This window comes from Sebastes fasciatus, chromosome 1 (assembly GCF_043250625.1).
Source record: "Sebastes fasciatus isolate fSebFas1 chromosome 1, fSebFas1.pri, whole genome shotgun sequence".
Taxonomy (NCBI): Eukaryota; Metazoa; Chordata; class Actinopteri; order Perciformes; family Sebastidae; genus Sebastes; species Sebastes fasciatus.
In genome coordinates this window covers 45,312,785-45,327,660 of record NC_133795.1, presented here as the reverse complement: position 1 = coordinate 45,327,660, position 14,876 = coordinate 45,312,785, and the positions used below count along the sequence as shown (strand labels likewise).

General features: G+C 38.7%; 2 protein-coding genes across 2 annotated transcripts; both read left to right on the top strand.

Moving 5' to 3' along the window:
* The first annotated feature begins 50 nt into the window (after positions 1–50).
* On the top strand, positions 51–4,325 carry LOC141778291 (odorant receptor 131-2-like). The gene is made up of 3 exons (XM_074652476.1): positions 51–117; positions 252–423; positions 2,308–4,325. The coding sequence occupies exons 2-3, from the start codon at positions 268–270 to the stop codon at positions 3,094–3,096; spliced, it is 945 nt and encodes a 314-aa protein (XP_074508577.1). The 5' UTR covers positions 51–117; positions 252–267; the 3' UTR covers positions 3,097–4,325.
* Positions 4,326–11,973: 7,648 nt separating this feature from the next.
* On the top strand, positions 11,974–14,649 carry LOC141778285 (odorant receptor 131-2-like). Its single transcript, XM_074652465.1, has 2 exons — positions 11,974–12,126; positions 13,735–14,649. Exons 1-2 carry the CDS (start codon positions 11,974–11,976, stop codon positions 14,530–14,532), a joined length of 951 nt encoding a protein of 316 aa, XP_074508566.1. The 3' UTR covers positions 14,533–14,649.
* Positions 14,650–14,876: the final 227 nt, after the last annotated feature.

Sequence of the window (14,876 nt, the reverse complement as noted above, 5' to 3'; positions counted from 1 at the left end):
TGGTGGGGGTTTGTTTCATGTCAGAAGTGTGCACACGCACTTGCTGTTTAAAAAAACTCCACCAAGTACCATGATGTTAAATCCGATTCATCTCCGGATCAGACTCTGCTATCTGAGGTCAGTATGTATTTGTTTGCTCCACTTGACTTCTAATAATTTCATTAAAAATGAAAAAAGTCTGAATATATAAGCATGGAAAATGATACATGTGGTATCTTACCATCATATATGTTGTCTTCTGCTTTAACAAGTTGATCAGATGCTGCCATGAATGTGACACCAGGGGAGAGCAACGTGACAGGAGCGGCGAACTACAGGAGCACGTTCGTTATGGCTGTCAGCAAGAATGTGATCGTTGTCGTCCTCGGCATCACCATAAACTACATCAACGCCACTATGATCCACACATTCAACAAGCATCACGTGTGTGGAATTATATTTCTACTAAAGAGAAAGTTTTATTAGTTAAGCAAGGAAAGAAAGTTGGAAATATCTCTCCTCCCTTTAATTTTCTCTCTTTTCTTTTGTAGCTGCTTTTCTCCCAAACAGCTGGTTTTAAAAATATAGTGTTCTCCTTCTGGTTAATATAACAATTGTCAGATTATTTTTGCATCAACACTTCATTTTCTATCTCCTGTAACCTGCCTTATGTCAATTTTATCCTACTACAGGTTCACATGTGTAAATTGCATGTTTACTTGGTTTAATTATTTCATACTTTAATACCAAAGGCACTAAACATCAATTTAGTGGACAGGTAGCTATGTTGGAACAAAAAAAATTATAATTATTCAACTTGAAGCTTCACTACCATGTTTTATTCTATAATAGAGAGCAACATTACAAAAGTACAGTCATCTTCCAGTGACTGCACGAAGAGAGTCTTAATGCAAGAATGACAAAGGAGCACCAATATCACACAACTTGTGTTTTGGCATTTCTATGATATGTCATATTTATTTGAGTCATTTTGACAAATAATTTAAGTTTGTGCTCAAAGTTAAAAAAAAAAGAAGCTTGTTATTAAAATGTGAAAGGATGTCTGACTATAGTAGAAGCTGCAGGTCAAAGGTCATCCTCCAAGCTGCAGGCTCACTCATGCTGGTTTGAGTCTGAGCAACTTGTTCCATCAGCTAACTGAGGGTTTTCCTTTTATTTTTAGTTTAGTGTGTTTATTTTCACAGCAGTGTTTGTATGTGCGGTGAACAGGTGAAATCAGCACAGTGAAATTACACAAATCCCACCGTCAGAATGAACACAACACACTGACTGTTTATCTCACTCTCTCTCTTCTTTACCGTCTCCTCCTGCTGGAGATAAATTAACGGAAAGCAGGCGATACCGGAGGTTTGTGGGTCTCTAACAGGTCTGAACGTCGGGGAGCACAACTTTCATCCCAATAGAAAAACCAGAGCAAAGTCCCGTTGTGGGTGGCGTGCGGCGGTGCGGCTCCTCGGTGCAGCAGCCGGCCGCCTTGCCATGGGTAGACAGTGAAGAAGAGAGCCAGACAGAGAGAGAGTCGGTGTTGTTGAGATAATTCTGGTCTCATTAGTGGTCTGATGAACAGAAAATTCATCTAAACTGGGTTGAAAAATGATGCAATGATGCTATACAGTACAAATCGCATATTGTTTTTCTTCATAATTTTATAATATGTCTGAGAAAAATGTTGATATTCCCAACGCCCTCATCTTCTTCCTCTGTCATCATACCTTTACTGCATTGTTACCTACTTGCTAGCTTGCTAAATCATTAGCCTCTTTGACCGACAGCATGGTTAATATTGTCGTTGCTTAGAAGCGGTGTTCTTCACAACTTAACCACTTGAATGCAAAGAATGTCGTGTACACGACTTCCCATGTTGTAAACACGAGCTCACCAGTTTCATCTGAAGGCACCATATTAACCACACCACCATTCTCCGTTTGCAAGAATGCATTTTTTTTTTCTAAATAATTGCAATTCCTCTACTCACATAGAATTGTGCTGTAAGCAACACTTCCACATAAACTTTAACTTGACTTTGACAATATGTGAACATCATGTTATAGCCAGTTGATCCAATCTGAATAATTCTGTCACTAAATGTAATGTCACTATCACAGGGGTTTAAGATAAATGCGACTGACGCATATCAAGTGGTACAAAACGAGTGCTGATGGTAGAACAAACATTGAGGAGACAACTAGTCATTACTGTTAGAAATATTGGTGTAGGTGTAATAACGTACATTTTAACAATGTGTCTGTATAGCATGAGATGTGTAATATACGACAATCTAACCCCCAATTTTGCTGCTCAATTCAGATCTTCAAGATGAACCCTCGATTTATCCTTTTCATCCACCTGGTGGTCAACGACATGATCCAGCTGACGACCAGCATCTCCCTCTTCATCTTCACCTATACCTTCCACACCATCTACGTCCACCTCTGCTGCCTCCTCATCTTGCCAGCCATCTTCACCACACAGAACACCCCCCTCAACTTAGCTTTTATGGCAGCAGAGTGCTATATCGCAGTCTGCATTCCTCTCCGCTACAACACCATATGTACGGTCAAAAGAACATATATTGTAATTGGCGTAATCTGGACGATGAGTTCGCTGTCCGTGCTGCCGGATGTCTTCATCCTTTTGGCCACTGAACCTCTGGAGTTCTTGAATAGCAGAGTGTTCTGCCACAGGGAAACTGTATTTAGGACCACCTACAGTCAAAAGAAGAGGGGAGTATCCAACATATTGTTTCTGGTCATGGTTTGGCTCACTCTGTTCTACACGTACTTCAGGATTATGTTTGTAGCCAAAGCTGCTAATGCAGATGCTAAAAAGGCCAGAAACACTATCCTCCTTCATGGCTTCCAGGTGTTGTTGTGTATGATGGTTTATGTGCAGCCACTGTTAAATCAAGTGCTCACATACCATTTCCCAAGTTTTGTTGTCTTAATTCGCTTCGTTTCCTTTATCATATACCAAATCCTCCCTCGCTTTATTAGTCCTATTGTGTACGGGTTACGAGACACAACGTTCAGGAAGTACATCAGAAGGTATCTGTGTGTAGTAAACTGCCATCCAAAGATGGCACATCTTAGGAAATAACGTTTATCCTCATGCTGTCGGTAAATGAAGGTCATCGTTGTATCCAGATTAATTATAAGGCCGGGCTCTGAATACAGGAGTTTAAACCAAATGTGGTTGCATCACACAAACGAGGAGAGTGGTTGCAGATTATCAGATCTAGAATTGATTATAGCAAGCTGATCAGTTTACCAGTAAGATACATGACAAACTAACCTAAACAGTTGGACTACACAGCCTACTGCCAGCTTTAGTTTCAGTCTTGTGTAGCCGAGGGTTACGCTGCTCCTATACTTTATGAAGATAATAAATTAATAACACAGAGGCTCTGTAGTCTGCAGCCTCGTCAATAACAGCGCATCACAGCTTCACGTCTTCCGTTCCTTCACAATAAACTCCCGGGACACATACACTGAAACACGGCTTACTAGAGGAACTAAAGTCAGTCACAACTTAACTATATAACTTACACGTGTTTACGGTTAGCTGTTAGCCACCGAGCTAACGCGCTCTGCTTGTGTAAACAGCAGCAGAGGATGAGAGACAGCGGACAGCGCAGATTGAAACGTTGCTTTCCTCCATGTTTAACCGTTTCATCATGTTTATGCTTGTTGAACAGGTGTAATAACGTATCTTGGCTTTACACTTGCAAAGTTTTATTGCACTTACATAGTTGTCAACTCGTATCTACTATATCACTATCATCCAGCGGTCTAGCAGCGGTCTGTTATACGTAGCAACGGTCTGTTATATGTAGCAACGGTCTGTTATACGTAGCAACGGTCTGTTATACGCAAAAGCGGTCTGTTAAACGTAGCAACGGTCTGTTATACGAAGCAACGGTCTGTTATACGTAGCAACGGTCTGTTATACATAGCAGCGGTCTGTTATACGTAAAAGCGGTCTGTTAAACGTAGCAACGGTCAGTTATACGTAGCAGCGGTCTGTTATACGTAGCAACGGTCTGTTATACGTAGCAACGGTCTGTTATACATCCCAACGGTCTGTTATACATAGCAATGGTCTGTTATACATGGCAACGGTCTGTTATACGTAGCAACGGTCTGTTATACGTAGCAGCGGTCCGTTATACATCCCAACGGTCTGTTATACGTAGCAACGGTCTGTTATACAGAGCAACGGTCTGCTGTAAAGAAATAACAGACCTTAGAACCCTGTGATTGACCAATCAGAATCGAGTATTCAACACAGCGGTGTAATAATAATAATAGTTTGAATGTCAACGTTATGAATGACCTAGTTTATGACTTGTTTATTGTGACATTAATGATAACAATGATAAACAGAACATGATTATGTGATATAGTCGCACCAAGCACAGACACAGATTTTTAAAAGTAATGTTTAAATATTTTAAATAAAATGTTCACTCTTTTATGAATTGCAGCTTAAAGGTACAGTGTGTAGGATTTGGTGACATCTAGTGGTGTGTTTGCAGATTGCAACCAACTGAGTCCCCCTCCTCTCACTTCTCCCTTTACAACACTATGGTAACGTGAGCCGATGAGTGTTAAACCGTGGTAACGGTGTTGGCCATAATAACACAACTTTATGGAGCAACAGGAAGTCAGACGGCGGCGGGCGGCACCACGGTTTAAGACTTTGCGGCTCACGTTACCGCAGTTTCACCAGAGTGTCGGAGAACTACGGTGGCCTTCAGGTAAAAACGTGAAAGTCTCTCTCTAGAGCCAGGGTTTGGTTTGTCCCCTCTGGGCTAATGTAGAAACATGAAGGAGCAACATGGAGGAGCATCATGGAGGAGAGACATGGAGGAGAAACATGGAGGAGCAACATGGAGGAGAAACATGGAGGAGCAACATGGAGGAGAAACATGGTGGAGCAACATGGAGGAGAAACATGGAGGACTCTATGAAGAGGACCCGCTCCCTATGTAGATATGAAGGACTCATTAGCTAATGAAAACACAACCATTCTTAGTTTCAGCTGATTATACACTAATGAAAACATGGTTATTAATATTATATTACATTTCTGTTAATAGATCCACAGAAATGTTACACACTGGTCCTTTAAAGGTTGTATTATTTTAAAGCTCCGCCAGACGCTGAGCCACGGAGATGCTCCCTGTAGATCGGATCGCCCATCGAAATCTGGAGTAGCCACGATTGGACAATATGAAACAGTCGGCCAACCCTACTGACAGGTCCTGGTCCAATGACCTACCATTCTCTGACATGCTGCAGGTCGTCCTGCATCATCCTGCTTCATATAAAACCATGAACCTGATTTCAGACCCATTTCATAAAGTGGAGTGTACTATCTGAGGTAAGAGAGTCACACTGTATTAGTGCCGTACTTTATTACGCTGTTGTTTATAGTACTGAAACCCTTTTGAACTGTATGAAAATATTATGCTCAGACACGGCACACTTTTCTAACATACAATTTAACAACTAGATGGTAAACGTGTGTTTAAAGAAGCTGTTCATTTAAAAAAATGACAGCCTGTTTTTGTTGTTTTGAGATGATCATTCAACAACAACTTTATATTCACAATTTGTTGATCTCATTTCAAACTTGTTAGACGATTTTTACAGAAGCAAATACGATTTCCACTTTTCACTTTCACATAAATGATCTTCAGCTTGTTGGAAAAGTGTGACGGTGTCCTTCTGAAATAATACTGAACATGTGACTCTTGGTACTGAAGAAAAGACTAACATTGTGGAACATTTACGATCCATGCAAATATAAGCGTGATGTTTCTGGATGGATAATATTTAAGGATGAATGCTTTTACTATAAAAAGTAAAGATGAGCTACTTGGTTTTACATTTACTTTACTGTCCTTTGAATTATTAACTGAGGTATTCCTGCCATGGAGGGAAAATGTGAAAATAGGACATTATTGATATAAAGATGAACACATTCGGTTTAAATTTGCACTGAATTAACATTCAAATATTTTTGCTTGCAGGATCCTCAAATCAGCTCAATGAATTCCTCTTCTTATGGTTCTAATGTGACGACCGGTCCGACCTATCGAGACTCCTACACCACAGCTGTGGCCAAAAATGTGATTGTTCTGTGTCTTGGCCTTACCATCAACTACATCAATGGTACCCTGATTCACACCTTCAGAAAACACCAGGTCACAATCCTTTATCATTGTTTTTGTATTACACTGTAGTGCATTAATATGTTATACTGTTTTATTACATTTTATACAGCATTATATTTCTATTATATTTATATACCCTCTAGAGTTGTTTTAGTCTTTTTTAGGGGGTATAAGGCGTCTTAAGGGGGTCTTTAGGGGGAGATAGCAGGTCAACTGTAGATGTCACATAGAAGTGGTGTACATCATCTGAAAGCTCAAGATTCATTTGAGATGCTGCTCAGCCCTGTGTGTCAAGTTATTCTAGTCATAAATCAGAAAAAACATGAATCCATCCCCATGCTCTATTATGTCTCATAAGTTGTTCCATTAAGACACCAAGACCTTGAGGAACACCATAGAAAAAGCCATGCTGTGATTCAAAAACTTTTGAATTTTGGAGATTTCTGCAAGAATTGCATTTTTCAGTGATTGGATGGCGAGCACTTGTGTTGTGTAAACTGTTCAGAAACCCCTTTATTGTTAATGTAGCTAGGAAAGCCATCCATCCTCTGAATGCTCTAGGTCTCTGGTCTGATCCATCCATCCTCTGAATGCTCTAGGTCTCTGGTCTGATCCATCCATCCTCTGAATGCTCTAGTGCAGTGGTTCTCAAACTTTTTTCACCAAGTACCACCTAAGAAAATATTTGGCCCTCCAAGTACCACCATTATGACCGATGTTAAAATACAGTAACGTAGCTAGGCCTTCCCTATTCAGCAATGCACAGTTCACGCAGGAGGCAAATTTATTCCTAATAAGAATATTACTTATTGTTGACTTTTGTAAGCCACAGCCACACTGTACAAAAAGGTAGCACTAGAACTGGCACTTAAACTCTTCCACACAACTCTCATACTACGCAAGGGGCATCCTCTCACACTAGGCCTGCACCATATGAGGAACATCTGCCGTGTGCGATAACACTGTTCAATATTGCGATGATGATATGACTTGCGATAAATAAACAAATATTGAAGTGTGCATATTAGCTATACATATACATATACTGTATTTTATGTATAGCTAGGCTAAATGTTGTTTCTAGAGCAGCAACAGTAAAGTTTACAGCAGCAAAGCCACCATATAAACTCCTTAATATCTCACTGGAAACAATCTAGAATGTTAATAAATAAAATCATATTCCTGACACGAAAATACTAAGTGAAGTCTATAAAGACTGAAGAAAACAGACATCAGTCAGTATCAGTCCTTCCTCCTGTCCCCTGTCCTCTGTCCTCCTGTCCTCCTGTCCTCCTCCCTCTGCTGATGTGAACTGCTGCAGGTAACATTAGGGCTGATAGAGGAGAGGGGCTGTTTTGTTGGAAGGTCAGAGGTCAAGGGACCCCTTTGAGAATGGCCATGCCAAATTTTCCTTGATAAAATTCAGCCCAACTTTGGAGCGTTATTAAACCTCCTTCCCAACATATGGATTCATTAGGTTTTGTAGTTTCATATGATATTAGTAGCTTCACTCGAGTACTAAAAATGAACCTACTTGAGCCTCTGAAAGACAGTAAAGTCAGCGCGTCTCAGTACAGATAAACACCAGGTATCATTACTTAATCATATATATTAGTCTGTGTATGTAACATATACCTTGCTGACAAACCACAACACCAATGTAACCTAGTAATTTTCCTCTTGTGTAGTTTCTATTTTTACTTCTATTCCAATTTGCGTTTTATATTCCTCTTATTATTTAATTTCTCTATTTATCTGTACTTAATTCTCTCCTCTAGGGCTCAATAAAGGTCAATTTGATTCATTTATAATAACTGATAAATGAATGATATTGATCTTAATAATCTAAGAAAGAAATAGATGGATTAAAGTTATAAAAAAGTTGAGATGATTTAACTGACTGGTTCCGTTCTCCCCCTCCCTCCCCCAGGTGTTTTATGTGAATCCCCGTTACATCCTCTTCATCCACCTGGTGGTGAACGACATGATCCAGCTCACTACAACCATCAGCCTCTTTGTCTTCAGTTACGTCTTCTACAAAATCAATGTCTCCTTGTGTTGCCTCATTATTACCTTTAGCGTCTTCACCACCCTCAACACCCCGTTAAATTTAGCCGTCATGGCGGTGGAGTGCTACATCGCTATCTGTTTACCGCTGCATAGAACACATAGAACTTAAAGCTGGGACTAAAAGCTGGGACTAAGATGGGTCTTGGGTATGTTGCCCAGGTATAACACCCATTGTAATCCTTCATGGAATCCATGTGGGCAATTGAAATTGGGCCATTATGGAAACCATAGCAATCCCATATAGGGCCCATTTTTCAGCCCATTTACTACCCACATGGGCCATACATACAAATGTTGGCTGGGAGATAGATGGATAGATGGATAGATGGATAGATGGATAGATGGATAGATGGATAGATGGATAGATAGATAGATAGATAGATAGATGGATGCATCTTAAACGCCACTGAGAACAAAGAGGGTTAGACTTTACGGTGTGAAAGTACACTCAGTGTTTCCCCAATATGAATGCAGCGGCAAAAATTATGACCGCTGCTGATTTTGCAGAATTTTTATCATTTTCACGAGCGGAGAAGAAAAGGGAAAGAAAGGAGAGGAGAGGAGAGGGCTTCGTCTTATGTCTTTAGAACTAACAGGGGTGTAACGAGTCATCTACTACATCGATGTATCGATTTATATTCCTACGATCCAACTACATCAATAGGTACTCTGCAAGTTGTCCTTCACTGGAGACGTATATCGATATAAAATCCATTTGCATGGTAAATAATCGATTGTATCGATACTAAGAATTTGCACCTTGTATTCATTAGTTTATTAGCACTTTTATTGGTAAAGAAATGTTAAACGTTACTGCAGGTCACTCTCCCTGTGTATGACTTCATCAACATGCGCCATCTTGCTGCTATCGGCCAGTTTATAGTCTCCAGCTGCTGTTATCTGGATCAAACGGTCATTATGTGCAAATACACATCAATGTATGTCCATGGTAATAGCAAAGGTAAAAAAGTACTGTGCTGGTTTATAATCTAGGGCACAGAGCACGTCAAATAATCCATAGCCATAATGCAAAGGAGATCATTTCTATAACCCATCCCCATAACCCATCCATTATTATTACAGTCTAATTCCAAATATAAACCTGGAAATTTGACATTCCAAACACATAATCGGAAACAATTGTAGCCTATTATTGCCTATATCATGCAAATGACATGCTGCATGCGCTCCCACGAGTGGATATCAATTTTTGACAGATGATCACTTTGTGGCACAACACCGGGACTCCTCGCTCTCTCGCCCGGTAGCGGCGTGGTGGGAGACGGGCGCCGGTCTGCATGAGCTGCCGGCGCTGCGGTGCAGAGGAGCCGGTCGGCAGAGTTTCACTTTGGGGGTGTTAAGTGACGAGGTGTTATCAATCCACAGGTGCTTTCCCTGTCTACATTTGTTGTTTATTAAGAGAAAATTACCTTTTCCCCGTTATGATATAAATGTGCACGCAGCATCACCCTCACGTATCTAGCTGGAAAGTCTGTTGGTTCATTTTAATTTGAGTTAAATATTCTACTGCCTTGTATCTTGAGAACTGAAGCAGCGGCTCCTGAAGTTGCACTTTTTATTATTTTCAAATAAAAGTTGTATGTATTTGCCATTAATCGTTGTCTTTATTTATCCAGAATTCATTTATCCCTGATTCCCTAACAAGAAAAAGGTGTTTTTTGTAAAGTTTTTTTGTTTTTATTAAGTGCCTACATATTGAAATGATTGTGGTTATATTGTTGCCTGAAGGGCAGGTGTACATGAGGAGATTATTTAAAGTTCTACAGTAAGTCACTTTGTACAGAAGCATCAAATCAATGTACAGTAATGTCATTTTATTGTAAATTTATCTAAAGTGTACAGCTGGGAAGCAAAACTAAACAAAAAAGGCAAACAGCACACTGTGTGTAAATTGTCTCAGGCCTTTGTTAAAGGTCCCATATTGTAAAAAGTGCGATTTTCAGGTCTTGCACATTATAAAGCAGGTTTAAGTGCTTTATAAATACTGTTAAACTATCAAAACGCTCAATAAACAGAGAAATACACACAGCCCGTATTCAGAAATTGTGCGTTTGAAACAAGCTGTTAGGATTTCTGTCCATTTGCGATGTCACAAATATACAATACCCAAACTGTTGCCTAGCAACGCAATTCCATTGCAATTCCATTGCAATTCCATTGAAATGCACTAAAACGGAGTGTTTCAGACAGAGGGTAAATACAGGTATATTCAGGCTGACAGGATGACGAAAATAAAGCTTTTTTTTAACATTAACGTATGTAAACATGTTCTAGTAGAAACACAAAATACAAGTATGAACCTGAAAATGAGCACGATATGTCCCCTTTAAGTTCTACAGTAAGTCACTTTGTACAGAAGCATCAAATCAATGCACAGTAATGTCATTTTATTGTAATTTGATCTAAAGTGTACAGCTGGGAAGCAAAACTAAACAAAAAAGGTGAACAGCACACTGTGTGTAAATAGTCTCAGGCCTTCGTTAATGTCTACCTGCTAATGAAAGCCCAAACACACACATTGAACCAACCGATGCTCCTGATCCCAGGACATCTACATTTAATTACTACTGTATAAAAGACATCTGACCCACTGTGTGGAGGATTAACATACATGACTATTACCAAGGTGGGTACATATTCCTTCTGCGTTATTCTGTGTTCATTAAGAGGCCATATCTTCATTTTTACTAAGATTTTGTGCGTGTGGCTCATTCTCATTCTTGAAAATAACAATAATGTTTTTTTTTTCTCATTAACATGGATGGAATCTCCCTTCGTGCCTATCAAGATGTTCATTATTTGTGTGCTCAGAATATATTTTTTATAACTTTAAAACTTTTTGTGTTTTGGTGCACCACCAGTTATAGCAAATGTACTGAGCGTTCTTACATGTAACAGCAGGAAAACCAACAGGTGTGATTAATAACTGTATTCCAGTTAGCTGTCTGGTTTCAGGGTGCTGATGTTATACTGGGACACTGAATGCAACATGTCTTTTCCTGCTATGACAAGACAAAATCTTTAAGTTGATAAACATCTATTTCATACAATCATGTCTGATTATGTCTAATGTCTGATTGAAAAAAAAATAATAAAAAAAATAAATATATATATATATATATATATACATATATATATATATATATATATATATATATATATACAGTATGAGCAGACTTATTGGTGTAACTAATAATATAAATGATGTTTGATAGTGAGGCAGTATGCACGATACCAGGACCAGTCATTATTAACTGTATTATTTACACTTGTTGCAGTTCAGATTTTATTGTATTGATAAAAACTAGCAGGCTATTTTATTGATGTTATTTCATTTCAGCTTATTCTTTATTCAGGGCAATAAGTGGAATCTTTAAAGAGCACAATAATAATAATCTAAAAAAAACACTCTGATCTGTAACAGGAAGGTGATGAATACAGAAATGATCACATTATTCATTTATGGTGCAAATATCAGTGAGAAATTAACTCAAAATAAAACTGTTACCGTTTATGGCCTGTATGAGTCCAAATCTAATTTTCATTTAATATTGTAAAGTTTTGTATTTATGAGAGATGCTTTCAAGCTTTTCAAAGAACTTGACCTGCTGATCAAATATAATATTAATCTATTATTATGTTCTGTAACGTACCCGACGGTTCTCTCCAGTAAAACAGGTCTGGAGAACCTCGTCGGTTGACTCATGAGTCTTTCAAACACCAGCAGGAATTTCACGACCGCCGTCTACCGGGACACTTTAAACACCGCCATAATCAAGAATGTGATCACTGTGGTTCTCTGCATCGCCATCAACTACGTCAACGGTACCCTGGTACACACATTCACTAAATATCAGGTCTCAGTAATGTCTATTTCTAAAAAAAGTGTACATTTGATTTCTTTAGGAGTAAGCCGTGTGCTTTGATAAATATTATAATCACGGCTGTCAATCCATTCATTTCTGTTCAAAATGAACCTTAAAGGGAGATTTGTCAGGTAGTTAATCCTTTTATCAACGTGGGAGTGGACAAATATGCTGTTTTATGCAAATGTATGTACTGTATATGTTTATTATTGGAAATCAATTAACAACAGACAACACACAAAATCATATTTTTCCGGCTTTTTAAGGTGATGACAAACCTACAAGAAGAAAACTCTCTCTACTTACATCAGTGTTTGTACATACATTAGCATTTACATCCCCCCTCCTGCTATTTACTGTTTTTTTCTGTTATAAAATTGTGGATTAAAACTATGGAGGACCACAAGAGTCACGTAAATAGTAATAGAGCATTTAATTGATTAATAGCTAATTGTACAATAAAAATAGGTATTAATAAATGTGTTTACAAATTAATGTATTACTCTATGGACAAAATTACAAAGTATTTCATTGTTTGATATTTTAATGGGCAATAAAAATATTAATTATGAAAATAATTTACAAATGAAATATTAATCCATCAATCATTATCAATCAATAATAATTTATTAATACCTATTTTTATTGTACAACACAAATTGTAAAACACATTTATTAAAGGTCTCATATTGTAAGAAGTGACATTTTTATATCTTTTATATTATAAAGCAAACAAGTAAACATGTTCTAGTAGAAACATAAAATACAAATATGAACCTGAAAATTAGCACGATATGGGACCTTTAATGCCTATTTTTATTGTATAATTAGTTATTAACCAATTAAATGCTCTATAACTATTTACGTGGCTCTTGTGGTCCTCCATACAAAAAAACAGGCAGCCGAGGAAATATACAACTGAATTTAAAGGCTGAGGGATGATTTGACATTTCAATACATTGTCTCTCTTGCGAACAAGTGAAGATACTAAAATATGAAATATCTAGATTTTGAAGTCTAATTTTATAAAATATATATATATATAAATGTAATTAATATGATAATATAATTAATATAAATTAACAACACAAAAAACAATGACAGATATTGTCCAGAAACCCTCACAGGTACTGCATTTAGCATAAAACAATATGCTCATCAGGCAACAACAGCTGTCAGTGTGTCAGTGTGCTCACTTGACTATGACTTGCCCCAAACTGCATGTGATTATCATAAAGTGGGCATGTCTGTAAAGGGGAGACTCGTGGGTACCCATAGAACCCATTTACATTCACATATCTGGAGGTCAGAGGTCAAGGGACCCCTTTGGAAATGCCCATGACAGTTTTTCCTTGCCAAACTTTAGCGTGAGTTTGGAGCCTCCTTCATGACAAGCTAGTATTACATGGCTTGTCCCGATGGATTCATCAGGTGTTTTAGTTTCATATGATACCAGTATCTTCACTCTACATTGTGTTAATAGGTTAAAGAAATTAGCGGCGTTAAATTAACTTTGACAGCCCTGATTTTAATACAGTCAGTAACGTGGTTTTTACTCTTGTCCTCTTATTTCCTAACCACTTGTGTCCGTCCCTGCAGGTCTTCAACATGAACCCTCGCTACATCCTGTACATCCACCTGGTGATCAATGACATCATCCTGCTCACCCTGTTCACCCTCATTCAGGTCCTGAGTTACATCGTCTTCACTCTCAACGTCTCCTTGTGTATCGTTCTGTTGATGACAGCCGTATTCGCCAACCTAAACAATCCCCTCACGCTGGCTGTCATGGCCGTCGATTGTTACATCGCCATATGCTTCCCTCTCCACCGCACCAACATCTGTACGGTCAGGAAGACGTACGTTGTGATCGGTCTGATCTGGGTGATAAGTACGCTCTCCATCCTACCAGATTTATTCGTCGCTTTGGCGACAGAATCGCAGGAATTCTTTCGCTCTAGAGTTTTTTGTCTTCGAGAGAATATCTTCAGAAAGCCCTATCTGACAGAGAAGAGAGACGTGTCCAACACCGTGTTATTGGTCATTGTCTGGCTCACTCTTTTCTACACATACTTCAGGATCCTGTTCACCGCACAGGCAGCTTCTACAGACGCCAAGAAAGCCAGGAACACGGTCCTCCTCCACGGCTTCCAGCTGCTGTTGTGCATGCTCACCTACGTTTTCCATCTCATCATCGACGGTCTGACTTATTTGTTCCCAAAAGGGGTGCTGGATATTCGCTTCACTATCTCAGTGTTTGTTCAGGTTGTGCCTCGCCTCATCAGTCCCGTCGTTTACGGGCTACGAGACAAGACGTTCAGGAAGTACCTCAAGAGATATCTGTTCTGTACAACTTGTGCCGACACGCATCCACAAAAAACTCTAAAGAAGCCCTGAAGTCCTGTTTCGGAGTTGTTCGTACACTATTTCATACTAACGGGGAAAATATCAAATACATTTAATGCTGGAAAAGACATCAGTGATTTTGTCTGTGTGTGGTCTTCACTTGTAATAAAATAATGGATTTAGCTAAAAAAAAAAGAAAAAAGAAAAATGTTTAGCTCTCTCACCCTGCAAGCTCCGCTCAGGAAACACGGTCGCTATCAGGAGTAATAGTGAGGTAGTTGATATAAACCAGTAAAGGACTCCAAGAAGAATCTATATTTTATTAGCCTGAATATATGCGGACATAATCTGAAACAGTCCAAAGGAAAAAGCTACCTAACATCCGTACTCCATAC